This window comes from Bison bison, unplaced genomic scaffold (assembly GCF_000754665.1).
Source record: "Bison bison bison isolate TAMUID 2011002044 unplaced genomic scaffold, Bison_UMD1.0 scf7180017864088, whole genome shotgun sequence".
In the NCBI taxonomy this organism is placed as follows: Eukaryota; Metazoa; Chordata; class Mammalia; order Artiodactyla; family Bovidae; genus Bison; species Bison bison.
This window is the reverse complement of record NW_011494660.1, coordinates 255,461-276,440: the sequence shown is the minus strand read 5'-3', so window position 1 is coordinate 276,440 and position 20,980 is coordinate 255,461. Positions and strand designations below refer to the sequence as shown.

The 20,980-nt window shown below is 51.5% G+C and overlaps 1 protein-coding gene across 1 annotated transcript in view; it reads right to left on the bottom strand.

Moving 5' to 3' along the window:
• Positions 1-20,980, bottom strand: part of MYO7B (myosin VIIB) — an 80,987-nt gene that overhangs the window by 10,364 nt on the left and 49,643 nt on the right. The window contains 14 exon segments of the mRNA XM_010837957.1: positions 441-567; positions 654-771; positions 5,801-5,968; positions 7,360-7,587; positions 8,215-8,388; positions 9,687-9,806; positions 11,249-11,375; positions 12,644-12,771; positions 12,920-12,997; positions 16,697-16,864; positions 16,999-17,199; positions 18,064-18,234; positions 19,309-19,527; positions 20,927-20,978. Coding sequence (XP_010836259.1) covers positions 441-567; positions 654-771; positions 5,801-5,968; positions 7,360-7,587; positions 8,215-8,388; positions 9,687-9,806; positions 11,249-11,375; positions 12,644-12,771; positions 12,920-12,997; positions 16,697-16,864; positions 16,999-17,199; positions 18,064-18,234; positions 19,309-19,527; positions 20,927-20,978 — 2,079 coding nt within the window.

Genomic DNA, 20,980 nt, shown 5'->3' with positions numbered 1-20,980 from the left:
GGGGCAGGGTGTCTGGGGCATGCCTGGCATGCAAAGTGGTCCTCACTCTGCTCCATGCCCTGCACACACAGGCCTGTCCCTCGCTCCCTCTCCCAGACTGCTGGCACCTCCATGTGAGCAGTACCCACCAGCGAGAAGAGAAGGAACCTATAAGTGAATGGACGCCCCAAAGGCCACAAGCTTATGTGCCTCTTTCCAGGGGAGCTGGGCTCTAGAGGAAGTTTGAGAGGGCAATCGGTGGTGTGTGGACACATTGCTGACCCCAGGACAGTAGAGGGCAGGGCCTGAGCCAATGGCCATTATGCCACACATATGATGCAGTGTGAGTCAGTCGGGCCCCCAGTAACAGTGTGCCCCATCCCTCTCCTGGTCTCTCCTGGAGCCCCAAGGACTGAGGTTGTGGGAAGGAGCAGGTTTGGGGCTTCCCTCGGAGCACCCACCTGTTGGTGATCAGACTCATGACCTCGATGAAAGAGAGTTCTAGGAGCACCTTCTCTTTCTGGTCCAGGAAGTACAGCCCCTTCCAGTTAACAGCCAAGATCAGCTGAGTCTTGGGCAGTTGGGGGCCTGGCAGAAGGAGAGAGGGGTGTGAAGCCAGGGCTGGTCCAGGGTGGGGGCCCACTGGCACCCTCTTACACATCAGACACCATTACCTGAGAGTGTGGTGACTTCAAAGAGCCGAGAGAAGAGCAGCGGCCACTTCAGGCAGGCAGTGTCCACCACCTGCTCCTGCACAGTCAGTGGCCTGGCCCGCTTCTGGGTATAGGGTGCCTGCACGGAGGTTGCGATGATGAGTCACCTCCATCACTTATCCCTCAGCTAACTCCTCACCCGGTGCCCAGGGAGCTCATTTGCTGGATCATTCTGTGAAGTCTCTGCCTAAAGCCAGGCCAGTGTCCGTGAGAGTCAGGTGAGGGACTCTGGTGGGCTGGGGAGGGCCCATCACTGGTGGTTCTGATCCCCGCTTTAGAATCAGAGCTCCCAAGGGCCAGAGGGCCAGGCTGCTGCTTGCTGCCTGAGCCTGGAAGACAACGAGGGGCACGTGCAGCTGTCTGTGGGACCCCGTCTGCGGGCTCAGACGGGCTCTCAGCAACACCGGCCTCCTGGGGCTGCGTGTTGCTCCGTGCTCAAGGCCCGCATTGGTGTCTGTGTCTGTGTGTTGGTGCTCCACTCTGCCTCTCTTCTACACTTTGGGAGGCATCTTTCAGGGACCTTCACCTCAACCCCCCTCCCCAGTCCTGTCTCACCTTCCTCCCTCCCTCACCCTTGGCTCTATCTGACCTTCACCCTTTCCTCTTCCCATCTCCACAGATCTGTAACATCCAGCTGGAAAATCGCCGGCTGTAACATCCAGCTGAGCCTTCCTGTTATGATTTGTTGGATAAAATGTTGTTTCTCTTGTTCCCTCTTTAAAAGGTGGTTGGGTAACATTCATATACTGAATCAGGGGATGTAAACGGACACATCCTGAGATTTGGTGCTTTGCAACACATATCAAGGATTTTAGAACATTCATGCGTGCTCATTCACTTTAGTCATGTCTGACTCTTTGCAACCCTATGGACTGTAGCCTGCCAGGCAAGAATACTGGAGTGGGTTGCCATGCCCTTCTCCAGGGGATCTTCCAAACCTAGGGACTGAATCCACATCTCTTATGTCTTCTGCATTGGCAGGCTGGTTCTTTACCACTGGCACCACCTGGGAAACCCAACATTTGTACACTCTGAAATCCCTTTTCAAGAAATCAATCTTGATGAAATAACCATCAAGCATATAAAAGGTGTATCTACAATGAGATTCACTGCATCGGTTTAACAGTGAAAATGGGACATGACCTTAAAGTTCACCAGTGAATGAATTGTAGCTCATGAATACAGTACTATTCAGCCCTTCCTTAAAAACAGACTGGTATTTAGTGACACAGAAATAAGGGCCCAAACTATTAAGCGAAGTGAAGAAGTAGGTTTAAAGCTGTCTAATGATGATCCAATTTTTATTTTTTAAAAAGGTGTGTTTCCTAACAATGAGAAAACAGAAAGAGAAATTAAGGAAACAATCCCATTCACCATTGCAATGAAAATAATAAAATACTTAGGAATAAATTTACCTAAAGAAACAAAAGATCTATATATAGAAAACTATAAAACACTGATGAAAGAAATCAAAGAGGTCACAAATAGATGGAGAACTATACCATATTCATGGGTTGGAAGAATCAATATAGTGAAAATGAGTATACTACCCAAAGCGATCTACATATTCAATGCAATCCCTATCAAGCTACCAACAGTATTTTTCACAGAACTAGAACAAATAATTTCAGAATTTGTATGGAAACACAAAAAACCTCAAAAGCCAAAGCAGTCTTGAGAAAGAAGAATGGAACTGGAGGAATCAACCTGCCTGACTTCAGACTATACTACAAAGCTACAGTCATCAAGACAGTATGGTACTGGCACAAAGACAGAAATATAGATCAATAGAACAAAATAGAAAGCCTAGAGATGAATCCACGCCCCTATGGACATCTTATCTTTGACAAAAGAGGCAAGAATACACAACAGAGAAAAGACAATCTCTTTAACAAGTGATGCTGGGAAAACTGGTCAACCACCTGTAAAAGAATGAAACTAGAACACTTTCTAACACCATACACAAAATAAACTCAAAATGGATTAAAGATCTAAATTTAAGACCAGGAACTATAAAACTCCTAGAGAAAAACATAGGCAGAACACTCTCTGACATAAATCACAGCAAGATCCTCTATGACCCACCTCCCAGAGTAATGGAAATAAAAGCAAAAATAAACAAGTGGGACTTAATTAAACTCAAAAGCTTTTGCACAATGGAAGAAACTATAAGCAAGGTGAAAAGACAGGCTTCAGAATAGGAGAAAATAATAGCAAATGAAGCAACTGACCAATAATTAATCTCAAAAATATACAAGCAGCTCATGAAGCTCAACATCAGAAAAATAAACGACCCAGTCAAAAAATGGGCCAAAGAACTAAATAGACATTTCTCCAAAGAAGACATACAGATGGCTAACAAACACATGAAAAGATGCTCAACATCACTCATTATCAGAGAAATGCAAATCAAAACCTCAGTAAGGTACCATCTCACGCCGGTCAGAATGGCTGCTATCAGAAAGTCTACGAACAAATGCTGGAGAGGGTGCGGAGAAAAAGGAACTCTCTAACACTGTTGGTGGAAATGCAAACTAGTATAGCCACTATGGAGAACAGTGTGGAGATTCCTCAAAAAACTGGAAATAGAACTGTCATATGACCCAGCAATCCTACTGCTGGGCATACACACCGAGGAAACCAGAATTGAAAGAGACACGTGTACCCCAGTGTTCATCGCAGCACTGTTTACAATAGCCAGGACATGGAAGCAACCTAGATGTCCATCAGTAGAGGAATGGATAAGAAAGCTGTGGTACATATACACAATGGAATATTACTCAGTTATTAAAAAGAACATACTTGAATCAGTTCTAATGAGGTGGATGAAACTGGAGCCTATTATACAGAGCAAAGTAAGTCAGAAAGAAAAACACCAATACAGTATTTTAATGCATATATATGGAATTTAGAAAGATGGTAATGATGACCGTATATGTGAGACAGCAAAAAGAGACACAGACATAAAGAACAGACTTTTGGACTCTGTGGGAGAAAGCAAGGGTGGGATGATTTAAGAGAATAGCATTGAATCATGTATATTATTATATGTGAAATAGATCACCAGTCCAAGTTCAATGCATGAAACAGGGCACTCAAAGCCAGTGCACTGGGATGACCCAGAGGGATGGGATGGGCAGGGAGGTGGAGGGGGGTTCAGGATGGGGGACACATGTACACCCATGGCTGATTCATGTCAATGTATGGCAAAAACCACCACAATATTGTAAAATAATTAGCCTCCAATTAAAATAAATTAATTTTTTAAGTGTGTTTCTTGCATTCCAATCATATGCACATGTCAATTGTGTACATGTGAGTACAGCAGTCTAGAAGGATATGTACCACAGGGTTAAGAGGGATGAGCTCTTTGTTGTGATACTATTGGTGGTTTCCCTTTTTTCTTTGTGTTTGTCTTGTTTTCTGATTTATTTGTTAATGTCCACAATTTAGTGTTTACTGAAAAAATATCAGTGAAACTTATGTTCCCTTTGGAAAAAACAGTGGCATAAATTTCTTAATTCTTTATTCTCACCCTATCTCCCCTTTCCCCAAATGATGATGCCACTTCTTACTCAAGTTCATTCGGGTTCATGTGCATCTCTTGTCTCCTCTGCTAGCCCTCGTACTAGCCCTAAAAAGCCCATGGCCTCTCCCCTGTAAACGCATCCACTCAGGCTGGGAAACAACAAAAATAATCCACAAGGTTTGCTTCCCCAAATTCCTGTCCAAGGATTGTCCCCAAGAAATGATAGCGACCGCCTTGGGGAAAAAAGCTTCTGTGGTGAAGCTTGTGTGAGGAATATTAGGCAATACAATTGGGTTTCTCTCTTGCAGGACTCCTCGGAGCCTTTCCTCAGGGCTGTGCACTGTGATTCCTGAAGAGCAGGACAAAGCAAGCTGCATTCCCCCACTGCAGACGTGCACAGGACCCTTGTCTGCAAACCCACACTGAGTACCTCCTTTCCTGTGGCCGGAATGCAGACTGCATTGGTCTACCCTCCCTGCCCCGCTCTGAACTCGGGCAATGCCTGCTATCTGAGCCATGCACCTGGGACTCATCTCCTGCAGCCAGGCTGTCAATCCCTGACAAACCAGCACTGCATTGCCTTTGAACTGCCCACTGCTTGTCCTGCTGGTTCTTGGCTCCCAGTGCCACAGGGTAATTGAAGCCGGGAAGGCTTCCCTGGTGGCTCAGATGGTAGAGAATCTGCCTGCATAGTGGGAGACCCGGCTTTGATCCCTGGGTTGGGAAGATCCCTTGGAGAAGAAAATGGCTACCCACTTCAGTATAATTGCCTGGAGAATTCCATGGACAGAGGAGTCTGGCAAGCTACAGTCCATAGGGCGTTAAAGAGTCAGACAAAACTGCGTGACTAATACACACACAAGCATTAACCAAAGGGCTTTATCCTCCCCCTTCCACGCCCCCTCACCCCATGCACAGCTCTTCTGCACCACCAGCTGCAGCACGGAGCCCACCAGCCCTTAGAGATCCCTTTGCACTGTCAGGACACACTGCAGAGCAAAGCACCCTATGAGGAAGGAGGCTCTGACAGAGGGGTGGTTTGGGACAACCCTGTGGGGAGGGGAAGAGAAGCAGGGGGACCAAGTCAGAGGGCTGTCTTCTTGGGGAAGAGGCTGTGAGCCTTCAGGAACCATCTTCACTTGCTGTGGGCTGACCAAGCAGGGGTAGAGGAGGGGCAGCCCTCCCGCCGTCCAGGCCAGCATCGGGCATTCAGGGCCCAGCAAGGGGACACCAATAAGGCCCAGGGCGGAACTGGGGCCAAGGTGAGGGTGTGCGCGTGGTCAGCAGCTGGGGATGCCTTCTTGCACCCAAAAGCCAAGGCCCAGATTGAGCCTGTAGTAGAGACCAGTGGAGGACTGAGCTGCCCAGACCAGCCAAGATACCATCTTGTGAGGGGGGTGAACCTGAACAAGATTGTTTAAACCTGGAGACTTAGGGCTATGCTGACCGGGAGGTTAGTCTCTATCCCTCAGTGAGTAGGGACTCATAATGGGATCTCCAGCCCCTCTAAATACCAAGGGGCCCACCACCCCCAAAAAGAGCTTCATAGCCGGAGTACACAGGCTCTGGGGAGGCTGACCTTGGCATAGGTGGTGGTGACCAGGCTGGCCCACTTCTCTGGGGTCTTGGTCCTGTACAGCTTGGAGGGGACACAGCTGGGCAGCAGCTCCCGGATGGCCTGGCTCCCGGCCGAGGCACCGAGCTGCACGTAGCAGTGCTGGGCCAGCAGCTCCACCAGCTCTTCCTCCTGCACGGCGCAGGCACACACATGGGAGCTGGGGTGGGGTGTGCATGTGCGAGCCCACTCTCCCCCAGGAAGCCTTGCCCCTGCTGAGCTCTCACCCCCAACAGCTGAGGTGAGCAGCCGCCTCTGCTAGGCAGGACCTGCCCCTCCCCCAACATGGCAGAGCCCCTGTGTGCCCTGACTGGGCCCAACATGGGCTGCGCTCCTGTTGGCAGGCCAGAGTGTCTCAGCAGCCCAGCCTGAAGACAAGGCGGGTATCCTGCATGTTCCTTGTTCAGCCCTCGTGAGCCACTGAGTGTGTGGGATTGAGCTCTGGGGCCTGGAGCCCCAACACTGCTGAGTGAGGTGAGTGCTGTTGTTCAGTCACTGAGTCATGTCCGACTCTTTGTGACCCCGTGGACCGCAGGACATCAGGTTTATCTGTCCTTCACTTGTGGACAAGGCCTTTACCCTGTCTCCCCCAGTCCTCACTGGGCAAAGGTGATCTCCCTAGCCATTCCTGCAGAGCCTCTGCTAGGATTCATGTGGGCAGGAGCCTGTGTAAGTCACTAGCACGCCCAGCACACAGAAGGTTCCCTGCTCCAGGTGCCCTACAGGGACAAGCTGCCCTGTTCTTTCCAAGGAGACAAACCTTGCCCAGCCATCTATTTGCCTACCCTCTGTCCCCACGACCCTTTTGCCCCCACCTCTCCCTGCCCACTGCCCTGCTCCAGGCAGGCCTCCAGGACTGCCACAGTTGCCTCCAGTCCCCAGCTCATCCTCTGGATTCAGGCCCGGGGAGGTCTGCACCCGCTGAACAGGCACAGCATTGCCCAAGGAGGTCAGGTGCATGAGCTCCCCTACCCTGAGTCTCACAACCACACAGAAAGCTCTGGTGACTGCACCTTCCAGGAGACAGCCAGGGGCTCAGAGAGGTGACCTAATGTTCCAAGGCCACACCGCCAGGAAGAGGCACAGGTGGGACCTGAATTCAAGTGCTGGGACTCCAAGGCCGTGTTCCTGACCCCCAGGCCCTGCTGCCCCATGAGCAGCTACTGTGGTGAGGCTAGGTGGGCCTGCGGCTGATTGGGGGGCAGGTTTTGCTGCTGGCGGCAGGTGGCTCAAACCCCAGAAGCTTGAGTGAACCTGTGGCTAAAGAAGGGGATGGAGGCTACTGGGCAGGGACAGCTTCTCCCAGAGGGCTGCAGGGACCTGTACTCACAGATACATCCCGGGCCCACTCCTCTCCCTCAGCCTCCTGCCCTCCATGACCCACACGGCCTCCCCAGGGACATGCCTGGTGCCCAGCCCAGCTGCCCTTGTTCTGTCCCAAAGTCCCTGCCCTCGAGCAGGGCCCTTCCCCAGGCTGTCTGAGAGGGGGGTCTTTGGGGCCCTGAGCGCTGTGGTCCCCTCACCTTCTCGAAGGGGTACTCGCCAAGCCAGACTCCATGGAGGACTTGGCGGTAAATGAGATGGGTGCTGACCGGGTCCTCCTGGGAGTCGTGCCATGGGGTGAAGAACTCCTTCCGGAAGTAGATGCGCCAGGGCGCCTGGCGCTCACTCTCGCCCCTCTCCCGGGCCAGTTGCTCACACTGGGCCAAGGCATCCATCACGTGGTCACGCCCACTGCCCAGGGACCAGAACTGAGACCAGAATCAGAGCGGCAGGGGTGAGCGACTGCTGCGTGTCAGCCCCCCAGGGACACCTGCCTTTGCCATACCCATGTGGAGGTGTGGACATCAAGAGGACAGGAACCCTTCAGACTCCTCCCCATTGGGCGTGGCCTGTCATTCACCCCTAAACACGCCTACACTCTCCCCCTGCCGGCCCCTCTCACAGGAGGCTCATGCCCATGTGACTGGGTTCGAATGCCTTGATTCATTGGCCTGTGTATACCTGGTTCTGAGCGTGGGAATCAGGGCATCTGGGTGGGGCGACGATGTGGGGTCAGGATGGGGCAGTGCTGGTGTGACCTCCACATGGATGCATGGGATTCTGAGCTCCTCAGGGTGAGGGGCTTGGCGCAGGATGTAGGCACAGCAGGGGACCTTCCAGGTGTGTGTGTGTGAGATACTAGACTGAGTGTGTGAGTGTTGGGCCAGGGGGCAGGCTGCCTGGTTAGGAGGCACGTCTGTAAGCGGGAGTTTGTGCTCGCATCTGTATTTGGCAGCTGGGAAGGTGAGTGGTGCCTAGGCTGGCATGATACAAGGGCTGGTGCTGCCCTGTGTGTATGAAGGAGGCAGGCGGTGGATGGGACCCCTGGCCAGTACCTTGTCGTACACAGCGACCTGCAGAGAAAAGCCCAGGTGGTCGCTGAGGCCCTGCTTGCGGGCGATGTGCAGGCAGACTTCCCGAGACGTTGAGGCTGAGTCCACCATGACCGTCAGGCTCTCTCCAGTCGCCAAGCTGATATGGATTGGGATGTGCTTCTTGGACTTGACAGCCTGGGGACGGACGAAGACTCAGGTCCTCTGCCCAGGAGGCCCCTCGGCTCAGCTGCCTGCGCTGGAGCTCCTGGAACTCTGCGATGGGAGGCTGGCCCACCAGCCCCTCTTCCCAACCCACTGCCCCTGCGGGCGCATTCCCATGGGTTCTGGGGGCGGGGCCTTCTGAAGCCCCGCCCAGCTCGGCAAAGCGTTTACACAGTCCTGGCCAGCAGACATCGCTGCTGAACTGAAGAACCTGCCAGGGTAAGAGCTGTTTAAGCACCGTGTCCGTGGGGTGCAGCCTGTACTGGAAGGCCCCATTTTAACATGAATTCCCTGAGCTTCAGTGAGATTGGGTGACTCAGAATCACAGAAAATCAAAAAGCTCTTGGAGATGTCTGAGTCTTGGACTCTAGAACGTTTTGGGTCAGAGGAAGCCACTGTTACTCTCTGTGTACAGCAGGGCTTGAGCACAGGCCACAAAGCTGCAGCAAGTTCACTTTCAACTCCAAGGCTTCTGGGCAGAGCAGGTAGATGAGGTGGAGGAGGGAAGTCCCGTGGATGTTGGTGGCAGAGTGAGAACAGGACGGGGTGTGGTGGGAGGTGCTCTCTGTGTCCTGGTATAGGGCACCACAAGGCATAGAGCATACCTTCCAGGAGCCACGGGTAGAGTGGGGGCCAGACCCTACCTGTGTCTGAAGTACCGTTCCTGAGGATCCTGCAAGAACTCACAGGTTCCAGAATGCCACCTAGGTTGACAACCTTGCATGACCATATAAAATGCAAGTGTCTTTGGGAGGGGTAAGCTTTAGGCAGTTAGCAGCCACTCACACCCTGCAGCTAAGGAACTAAGACTGATTTTCCCCTTCAGCTAGAAGGGCCCTAAATGAAAGAGAAAGTGTTAGTTACTCAGTCGTGTCTGACTCTTTGCAACCCCATGGACTGTAGCCCGCCAGGCTCCTCTGTCCATAAAATTCTCCAGGCAAGTATACTGGAGTGGGTAACCATTCCCTTCTCCAGGGGATCTTCCCAACCCAGGGATTGAACCCGGGTCTCCTACATTGCAGCAGATTCTTTACCATTTGAGCCACCAAGGAATATCAATTTAGATGTGGGGGAGGTGGCACTTTTGAAGCCTGGACTGGGTCTGGGGAGGCTGAGCCCCAGCTGGGGCTCCCAGGGACCACTGGCCCAGAAAAGCGGGGAGAGGCCCAGAGCACATACTTCCTGTTGGCAGCCCCATGAGCTGTGCTGGAGGAGTCACGGGGGCTGCCACCACCCCACACTGGCTGCCTCCCATCCCCTCCAGCCCCTACCTGCAGCTCCAGCCAGGAGGGGGGCTCTGTGCGCACACCATTGGCACAGGTGCGTCTCAGGCGCTCAGCACAGAAGGGCCCGTAGCCGACTGGTCCTTGACCAATGAAGTTCAGCAGATACTGGTGGATGAGGAAGGGAACGGCACGAAGATACTTAGAATGGAGGCCACTTTCTATTCACTGTCCAGATTCTAGGAACTATGATACTAATTGTAATTATGGATGATGTATTACTTGGCAATCATTTTACAATACACACCTATATAAAATCACAGCACTGTATACCCTACATTTGAACAATGTTATATGTCAATAATATCTCAATAAAACTGGAAAAAAGCTAAAAAATGATAATAGCCGTGGCAAAGGTGCATTAACATGGGGCTGTCACACTATGAGGAGTATCAGTTGCACAGCATTTCTGAGGACCCATTTGTCAATATGTTTTAAATAGTACATAATTTTAAAATGTGTTCACTCTTTGACCTAATTTGGTAAAGGTAAAAATAATTTGGTAAAGGTAGATGTATAGTTTTTAATCATAGTGGTGTTTATGGTGATGGGCAATTGGAAGATAGATCCTAAGTGTCCATCAAAAAGTGAAATATGCATTAGGAACACTAGCAAATGGCATTAGCACTGCCATTTGGGGACAGTTTATGACGTGAGAAGACGCTTATAAGTGAAAGCTGCAGGAGAGCCGATGTTCAAAATATGTTCCATGAGATGTTGAAACAAGGTGTTGAAAAGCTTTTTGTCTCTCAGAGAGATTCTTTGAGAAGATGCAGCCTGGAAGGATTTACTGCTGTCAAGGCTGCCCCAGGGCACATGGCCAGGGTGATCAGACTTCCTGCTGTCCCTGGAGGCATGAGAGATAGTGAGATTGTTTTCTGTGTGATCACAAGTATGATTCTCTCACATCACAAAAGGTCAGAAACCGTAAGGCAAGTTGCCTCTGGGTGTGAGGATGACTTTTATCTTCTATTTAGACTTTTTACATTTCCTACACATTACTTTTTTCTCCCTCTTGGCTGCAGGGCATATGGGATCTTAGTTCCCCAACCAGAGATTGAACCTGTGCTCTCTGCAGTGGAAGAGCAGACTCCTAACTACTGGATCACCAGGGAAGTCCCGCCTACATATTACTTTTATATTCAGAACCAAAAGGTGTATTAGAGTAGCGAAGCCTGGGGCCTCCAACTCTTGGAAACACCTCTCTTGTTAGTTCTTAGGCCTAGAGAGAGATGCTGCATCCAGCCTCTCATTGGTACCCATTCCTCAAACACTTTTGTCTTGTCAATGCCCATTTCATCCACCACCTCACTGTCTTTTGGTGATGGAGCCCAGGTGAGATGGCCCTGCAGATCCTGATTAGGGGCCAGAGGAGCATCCTCTTTTATAGACGTGAAACTGAGGCCCAAAGAAGGCCAGGCACTGCTGCCCATCCTGGCCTGCACGAGCAGGAGAACCAGGCCATGGGCTGGGGTTTCTCCATCTGCTGCAGGGCCCTGGGCCCACCCATGCTGCCCCAGCCCTCAGCTCCTGCCCCTGCCCCTCCTCACCTTCAGGAACCTCTCGGAAGGCGGGAAGCAGCCCAGGCACAGGCCGAGCAGGATCCAGCCCCGGGCCAGGCTGCTTGTTTTGTAGTTCTCTGAGAGCTGCTTGCAGATCTGGCAGTAAATTTCGTCCCTGAAAGACACAGAGCGCTGGGAGGCCAGGCTGGGGGCTGGCTCTGGGGGAGGGGAGGAGCCCTATACTTTGTATATAAACTCTCCCTAAATCTCTGACTCACCCCTCATCTACACATGTCTGAGGCAGACTCCAGGCAGCGCAGCAAAGGCTAAAATAACTGCACAGGGATTCCAGCTGCTGCTTACCACAGGGAGACAGAGTTTGAATCCAACCAAACTAATTGCCTCCCAAAATGAAAAGTCTTTGAAGGAATGTAACAGATTCCAGAGTCTTCAAACATATCATTCCCAAAGGTCTAAGATAACAACCCCAAAGTATTAGGCTACTGAGAAAATAATAGTCAAGTATCAGACATATGAGGAGACAGGAAAACATGACTATTCTCAAGAGAAAAGGCAGTCAATGGAAACTGACCCCAAGATGAACCAAATATTGATTTATCAGGAAAGGTTTTAAAATTACCATGACTATGATCAAAGATATAAAGGACATTATGCTCATAGTGAATGAACAAACAGGAAATCTTGGCAAAACAGAAACTATTTTTTAAAAAAAAGAGTCAAGTGCAAACTCTAGAATTGAAAAATATAATATTTGAAATTTTAAAAAATAATTGGATGGGTATAACAGCAGACTGGGGAAGACAAAAGAAAAATCAGTTAATGTGAAGACAGATTAATAGAAAATATCTAACCTAAAGAACAGAAGGGGAAAAAAGAAAGCACAGATGAACAGACCCTTAGGGATGTGACAGACAATATAGAAGTCTTCTACAGATTTAATTAGAGTTCAAAGGAAAAGAGAGAGAGTGAAGTAGAAAAAAAATTTGAAAAAATTATGACTCAAATTCCTTGAGTTTGGTTAAAAATATTAATAATAACTTAAAATATGTGAACTCCTGAAATACAGTAATCTGTCCTTGTAAGCAGTATATATAGTTCTTAAAATTTGTATAAAAACACAATTTCTGTAAAGCAAATTATATATAAAGCAAAACATATATAGAATAAATGAGGAACTTGCCCATTTACAGGGTCTTGCAGTAAAGCTGGTTATAAGATGAATCAACAGCCCATGATAAGTTTGTCTTCCTAAAACTGGGTTTTAATGCAGAGCATTAGAGAGCCCCTGGTGGTTGTACCATCTGCTGTCCTGAGAGCCAGCCTGCAGGCTCCAGGGTGGGGAGCAGGTTAGGGATGGGGCCCTGGGCTGAGAGCTAGTGAGGGGCTGTGTTCTCAGGGGGCGTGATGGGGGTGGGGACTGACCTGAGGTCGGGACGCAAGATGGCGTAGCCCACAATGAACTGCACCTTCTCCAGGTTGGACATGGGTCGGTCTGAGAGGGGGCTGTCCTCTTCAAATGCCTCTTCTCCAATATTCAGCTGGTTGGCCACCTTGAAACCCAAAGGTGGCAGTCAGGACAACCAAGATCGCTTCCATTTGCAAAGAAGGAAACTGGGTGAAAGCCTGGAATGCTGCAGCCGGCTGGCCAGTGGGCAGCAGAGCTGGGAGCAAGCCTGGGCCCCCTGGCCCTGGGCTTACCTGGCCTGTAACCCAGGAGGACCGCTTCAGCTTCATGGAGGAGATGTCCTTGGTCCCTCTGTCCCTGCGGCTGGGCCTCTGTGGAGGGAGACAGCTCCTGAGGGAAGGTGAAGCCTGGGCAGCACCTCCAAACCTAACCCAAGACCCGCCTGGGTGGGGCTCATCTCTAGCTCCCGAGCCTTTTCCCAGCCTGACTCATAAAGCAGCGTGCACTCCCTCATCTCCACCAAGCCGTGCAACACTGACAGGTGTGCACCGCCATTCTCACTGCTGGGCGAGGAAACAGGCGAGAGAACGTGAGAAACTGGACAAAAGCCGCTCGGCCAGACACCGGTCCTCCAGGAGGGTTCAGGGCTGCTCTGATTCCAAAGTCTGGACCTGTCACCAGCCGAGTGGGCTGGGTCTGAACCCAGGCGCCCAGGACGGCCACAGGCTACAGTCATTCTCTTTGACGATGTGGTGGATGAACCGGAATACACTCTGCCCACTGCGAGGTCAGAGTTTTGCTAGAGACTCAGAAGACTAGACTTTGGGGCCCGGGCCCACTCCCAGCCATCAGGATCCGATGGTCTGCATAGGCAGGGGTCACAGCCTGTCCTGATGGTGTCATGAGAAGTTGCTGCCAAAATGAGCTCAGTGTGGGACTGGGCTTGGGCTGCGATGAGCCAGGTCTGGAGCTGGGCACGGGCTTCTGTGTGTGCATTCTGTGTGCTCAGCTGTGTCCAACTCTTCGCCGTCCCATGGACTATATAGCTTGCCAAGCCTGTCTGTTCATGGAATTTTCCAGGCAAGAATACTGAAGGGGGTGTCATTTCCTCCTCTAGGGGATCTTCTCCACCCAGGGGTCGAACCTGTGCCTCTTACATCTCCTGCACTGGCAGGCAGATTCTTTGCCACTAGTGCCACCTGGTTTGCCACACAGGGACCAAATTGAAAATACATTAGCTGGTGAACGAGGGTGGGCAGGGCTCACTAAGCCCCCTCCCCCTCCTTGGGGGCACACACACTTAATAAGCGTGCAAGAAGGAGCACTGGGGATCTGACTCTGTGCTCACCTTCCAGAGGTGCCGGCAGCTCAACCACCTCTCAATGTCCCCTCCCTGAGTGGTGGCCAGCCTCCAAGGTGACCCCCAGGGACCCTTGCTTCCTGACATTCTCACTCACGATGGCATGCAGGCAATGAAGCCTCCTTCCTGCTTTCTCTCTTAAGTCACTCGTCATGGAGGAAGCAAATTGTGAGAACACTCAGGCAGCCCGGTGGAGAGGCCAGGGTGGCCAGAGCTGAGGTCTCCCACCAGCAGCTATGTGAGGGAGCCATTTGGAGGCACATCTTGTGGCCCCGGTCAAGCTTTAAATGACAGTTTGGCTGCAACTTTGTTAGAGACCTGGAGCCCGAACTAACAAACTAAGCCACTCCTGATCCTCAAAAACTGTCTGAGATAATGAATGTGGGCTGTCTCATGCCATCACATTTAGGGGTTCATTTGTTGCACAGCAACGGATGACATTACACTAGGCAGAGTCCACGTCTCTAGAGGTCAGAGAGTCAGGGCTTGAGCTTGGGCAACTTCCGTGTAACCTCTGGGCCAGATTTGACCATGTGACCCCAGGCTGCAGACCCGCTTAGATGTCTGCGCAGTTGCTCTGCTATCTGAGCACCTGATGTTTTGGGGCCTGTGATATTTCAGTTTATAATAAGAAATAGATACTTGGTCTTTGTCCCCATTGCTGGCACAGAACTCCTAAAACCCTTGGAATCGCCTGTGATAAAGATGTCTTTTTATGTTAATGAGGTGACTTTTAGAAAGCACCTAAGGATGGGGGCAAAGCTTTGGTTTTTCCAGTAGTCATGTATGGATGCGAGAGTTGGATGGTGAAGAAAGCTGAGCGCTGTAGAATTTATGCTTTTGAACTGTGGTGTTGGAGAAGACTCTTGAGAGTCCCTTGGACTGCAAGGAGATCCAACTAGTCCATCCTAAAGGAGATCACTCCTGGGTGCTCATTGGAAGGACTGATGCTGAAGCTGAAACTCCAACACTTTGGCCATCTGATGTGAAGAACTGACTCATTTGAAAAGACCCTGATGCTGGAGAAGATAGAAGGCGGGAGGAGAAGGGGACGACAGAGGATGAGATGGTTGGATGGCATCACCGACTTGATGGACATGAGTTTGAGTAGGCTCTGAGAGTTGGTGATAGACAGGGAGGCCTGGGTGTGCTGCAGTCCATGGGGTTGGAAAGAGTCAGACACGACTGAGATACTGAACTGAAGGATGGGGGCTGGTGGCTAGTGGTCAAGGGGAGGGGGGAAGGGCGTGAAACTGAGCTCAGCTGGCTCAATGGCCAGTGATTTATTTGATCATATCAATGAAGTGAGGCCTCTGTAAAGACCCAAAAGGACAGGGGTCAGAGAGTTTCCAGGCTGGTGAACACGTGGAGATTTGGGGAGTGGTACCTGGAGAGGGCATGCAAGTTTCTTAATCTTTTTCATATCTTGCCCTGTGCATTTCATACCTTGCCTCTTTCATCAGGCTGTAGTGACTTGTATCCTTTATAATAAACCAGTAGGCTAGTGAGTACAATGTTACTCTGAATTCTCTGAGCTGCTCTTGCAAATTAATCAAACCCAAGGAGGAGGTGTGAGAATGTCTGATTCAAGCCAGGTAGTCAGCAAATAAAGAGCAATCTGAACTTGCATTAAAGTAGGGGTAATCTAGAAGGACCGGGCCCTTCGTCTGTGGAATCGGACACTATCTCCAGGCAGACAGTATCCAAACCGAGTTGAATTTTAGGACACCCAGCTGGTGCTGAGAAGTTTTGGTGGAAAAAACCCATATACATTGGAACTGGTGTCAGAATTACAGGCCATTGTGGGGCTCCCGTTGCTGGTGGGCCCAAGTGCTGTCACTGGTGTGTCATTCCTTTGAACTATTCTTGGTTAATTCCACTAGGATGACATCATGAAACTGAGGCCTTAGGAAGGGCTTCTGACCAAAAACGGATATAACAGCCTTTCATCAGAGGGCAGTGTAGAAAGATTCAAAGAAAATTCAAAGAAAAATTCAAAGAACTGGGTCTTTGAATTCAGTGGAGTGGATTCAAAGCCCAGCTGTGTAACATGTATTCACTGTGATTTGGGGGCAAGTTACTTAACTTCTCAGTTTCGTTAGCTACAATAAATTTAATAATCATACTTTGTAGGGATGGCTCCTCTGGAAATTAACTGAAGAGAAGCAGCCGGCATACAGCATGTTGACAGTCGGTAACATTTGTTGTTATTATTACTGGTCTATGCATTTGAGTCCTGAAGGGCTTCCCTGGGTGCTCAGACAGTAAAGAATCTGCCTGCAATGCAGGAGACCTGGGTTCGATCCCTGAGTCGGGAAGATCCCCTGGGGAAGGGAATGATTATCCACTCCAGTATTCTTACCTGGAGAATCCCATGGACAGACGAACCTGACAGGCTACAGTCCGTGGTGTCTCAAAGGGTCAGACACAGCTGAGTGACTAAGCACCAAGTTTGACTAAGTCAAACTCAGTGTTCAGCATCTGAAGGACCTTCTCCAATAATGACTGTATAATTCACAAAGTCCTGGGTATAATGCCTGACTCATGAGTTCCCGAATGCAATTCAAGACTGAAAACCCTAGGGGTCCCTAGGTCCTGCGGGCGATGCTCACTCCACACTGTGCCTCCCCTTTCTGGTCCAGCTTCTCCAGGCCCTGGGCCTGGGGACACCGGGAGGGCATCTCCCCTTGGCACCGCCCTCATGGCGCACCTGTGCTGATCTGCTGTGTTGTGGAGGCTGGGTGCTGCCGTCCTTGCCCAGGGCATCGTGGATCTGCCGCATCACTGAGCCGCCACGCAGGGTGTTCCTGGTGAAGAGCACTGGCTCCGGAAGGTCGCCCATGAACCGCAGGATGATGCTCCATACAGCCAGGGCAGCCTGGGAAAATGGAGACAGAGCCCCTGCTTGGAACGCAGCTCCATGCAGCCCAGAGCCCACAGCATCCTGTCCCTTTGTTGCTCCCGCAGAGTCAGCGGGAGGCCTGAGCCACTAGAAAGCACGGGACCAGGCACCGAGCAGTCAGTGTCATCCTCGTGGTAGAGCAGAGGGTATCGGAGGGGCCGCCGGATGTGTGTGTGGCTGGCTGATTTCTGGAAGTAGGTCACAGCGAACTTGGGGAAGGTGTACTCAGCCAGGTCATCCTCAGGCTCCTCCATCATGGGGACCGTGTCTAGGTCAACCTCAGGCAGCTTCTGGGTCATCTCCTTCAGATCCTGGGACAGAGACAAGGGTCCACTCTCGTCTCAGATGTGATCTGCCAGTGTGCACATCCTGGGGCCAGGGAGCCCCAAGAAGGGCCTGCCTGGTTTGTGACAGGGTGCAGAATGACCCACTCCCCCTTGTGTTAGGGATCGCCCCCTGCCCACACCCTCAGTGCGTCCCTAGTGGGCTGCCAGGTGCTGGGTGGGCCTTGATATGAGAGCCCCAGGTACCTGGCGGCTTGCCCTCAGAGCCCTCCGCCTGTAGACCTCAGCTCCCCAGACACCCCCACTCCTTGCTGCCTCCTCTGCCTGTAGACCTTGGCTCCCCAGACACCCCCACTCCCTGCTGCCTCCTGCCTGCCTCCCTTAGGTGCCCCTCCAGGGGAAGTATGCCCAGCTGCTCCCACAGCACAGACGGTTTGTGGGTGGGTGGAGCTTGGAGGAGCAGGCATGATGAGCTCCTGAGGGATGCAGTGAGAGTCAACAGGACGGCCCTGGAGCTGCCCTCTCTGCCCAATCCTCCTGCTCTGCTCCCCACCCCTAGTCCCACAGGTCTCATTCTGCAGGGCAGCAGCCAATGAGATGCTCTGTGACAGTGGCCAAATACAGGTGGGAAACACTGCCCAGTTGAAAGCCCAAGAACATTTGCATAGTAAAGGCTCTAGGAAGCCTTGCAGCTAAGACACCTCCTTAACTTGAAAGGGGCTGACCACAGAGACCCTCGCTCCTCTTTTCTCTGCATCTTCACCCACAACCACAGAACTCACTCCTCGAGCCAAGTCGTGGCTTTTCAGTAAAACCTAGAGGTTGGCTGAAGCCTGGGACTGGGCAGGCACCCCACAAGATCCCATGCTGGGCTGGCAGGGCCCAACTTACCTCAATGTCCGGTGTGGCCGGGCTATCCTGCCCACCAGTCAGGGAAGGCAGGAAGCCAAACACCTGCTCCACCATCTCCGTGTCGGTGATGGTGTCGTAGATGGACTTACGCTTCCTTTTGGGTACAGCGCTTGGGCTCTTCTGCTCTTCAGCTGGGATGACGAGGGGCACCTGCACAGACACCCCATGGGGCCACAGTTGCCACCAGCCCAGCTGGGGCAAGCCCCTCACAAAGCTAAATAACCCTTCTGCTGCCGTATTTGTCAAAATCAATATGTTTCCCTTTAAAATCCTAGGTTTCAATAGCTAGAGGGACTGGAGATCAACCAGCCTGGGCTTCCTGTTTCAGAGAAGATGTAAAGAAGGGACATGCTTGCTTGTCCCCACATGGGACCACACCAAACCCCACAGATTCCCAGAACCTAGCTGCAAAACCCACTCAGGCCCACATGGTCCCTTCACTAAAAGCAGGGAGAGGGCCCTGGCCCGCCCGGTCTGTTGCTTGTCCAAGGCCATGTAGGTGTAGGAGCATCTGCTGACATGTCTGAGGCTCTGCACTCTTTCTCGCTCTGGCCACTGTACCAGTACTGTGCTCAGGGGACCTGTATTATCTATGGAGCAGGAGAGAATTTCACCCTAGCCCCCTTCTTTATCACCATTGCCAATGAGTGAGTTCTGAGGAGTGAGGTTGAGTCTTGGGTCCTCTCTGGATGGAGGGAATGGGACCACCCAGGGGTGAAATGTCACAATGCAGGGATACACATCTCAGTGACATTTGTTTGCCCCCTGCCTTCCCGTCTCTCCTGCCCACACTCTCTTGAAGGCTACTCTTGGTATTTCTCTGCCCTAAGCTATCAGACCCGCCCAGGAACCAGGCACCTCCACCCTCCTCCATGGAGCTGTGGCCTCCCATAGCTCAGCTGACCCTGGTTTCCTGAGCCTTCCTGCAGACTGATCAGTGCTGCTGAGAAATCATCCCCAAAGCTAAAGGAAGGGGACCAAAGAACTTGAGTTCCAGATTCCAGGTATAAGACTGAGATAATCCATCTCCCATGCTGCATCCTCAGCACCCAGGGTATGAGCTGGGTGTGCCTGATGGTGGGGGCCAGTACAGTAGTAACTTTGGACCCAGAGGGGTCAGGAGTGTCTGATGATGGTCTTATGTTGCTGCCCACTCCTTCTGCCTGCCCTCCTTCATCTGCGCCCAGCCATCCCCACGTGCCCGAGAGGGCAGTGACCACCTACATTGGCTTTCTGCTGCCGGAAGTTCCGTCGAGCAGCCATGCCCCTGGCATGCGCCTGGATGACCACCACAGCCCTCCTCTTGGCCTGGACTTGCTGGCGTACCAGGTAGCCCCTGCAGAGGGCCTGCAGCCTGACCATCCTCTGCCGCAGGGCCTGGTACTGCTTTGCCAGCAGATGGCTCCGGGCAATGGCCTGCAGACGCTCAAAACCCAGGAGGATCTGCGGAGGCAAGAAGGGCGTACACTCTCAGAGGGGCCTGGGACTGGCAGGGCACAGAGCAGAGAAAGGCTTCCTGAGGGGACAGAGAGCGAGAGGCAAGGTGTTCTCGCAAATTAGCTTTACAGTTACATGCTTTTTGGCAAAGTGCTGGTGCTAAAATTTTGCACACCTGTGAGCACAAGCAGATTAAGTGACTTATACTTGTAAAGCAGTTAGAGCCTGGCATGAAATTGGTGCTAAAGAAGTACTTTTACATGGCATAAATGATAGAGTGGTCTTCTGATGGCTGCTGCTGCTACTAAATCACTTCAGTCATGTCCAACCCTGTGCGACCCCATAGATGGCAGCCCACCAGGCTCCCCCGTCCCTGGGATTCTCCAGGCAAGAATACTGGAGTGGGTTGCCATTGCCTTCTCCCTTCTGATGGCTAGTGACAGAGAACTGGGCTGGAAGTCATGTGGGTGGCAGGATTGCAGAGGTCCTGCTTTTCACACCTGCAGCCAAGTACAGTCAGCTCGTGTGGGGCTATGACCTGGTAGAGGCCTTTGGCCTGCTCCATCAAGCAACTCCCTCACAAGGAGCTTGAAAATAAAGAGGAAATAATAAACTATGAGCACGCACTTCTATGCTGCAAACACACTCTGGGCCAGAGGTCTCTGAGCCTCTGGGCTGACTTCTATTGGCTTTTCAAAGACCAACCCTGGTGCGTGCTGTCTGTGTGGGGTCGTGCTTCATTTTACAACCGTCAAGTCACACAGACCTGCATCTCAGCTCCAGCTCTGCTGCTTACTGACTGCGTGCTCTTGGGAAAATGACTTAATTTCTTTATGTCTCAGATCCATGACATGCAGTGTCAGTTTAATAATAAATAAAATGATGCACATAGAGCAACAGGCCCCATGTAGCCTTTCCATCTGCGTGTTCCAGCCATAGTCATGGCCATGACCAAGGCAAGCAGTCAAGGAGGCCCAGCAGGGCATGTTAAAGGTGCCCCTGGTTTGTTTGCTTAGCAGACACTCATTAGCAGTGCCTGTGGTCAAGGAAAAAATTTGGAAGAAGTGCTTGAAACAGAGAATAATCAATCCGTTAACTTCTATTGCTGCCTGCAAAGTGGGGGGAAAAAACCAGCCACCGTCTCATTTCAGAGCAGGACATCTCATTCTAGCTCTGGAGATGCCTCAGATCCTGCAGGAGAACACTTGAAAACCACAAACACGTGACCTGACACTGCTAAGAAGAGTGTGGGGTGCTGAGGTTTGTGACTGGTGATGCTCCTTGCCCCAACGCTCACATTCATAAATAAATGTCTCACACTCACAAACAAAGGTCGATATTGGTTTCTAACTGGACAGGTGTCCCCTGCCCCTGCAGGTTCCACCTCCCACATGAGTTCTCTTACCAGCTTGAAGTTCTGCTGGCTGTAGTGGCCTCTCCACCAGGCCTGGAGGGGCAC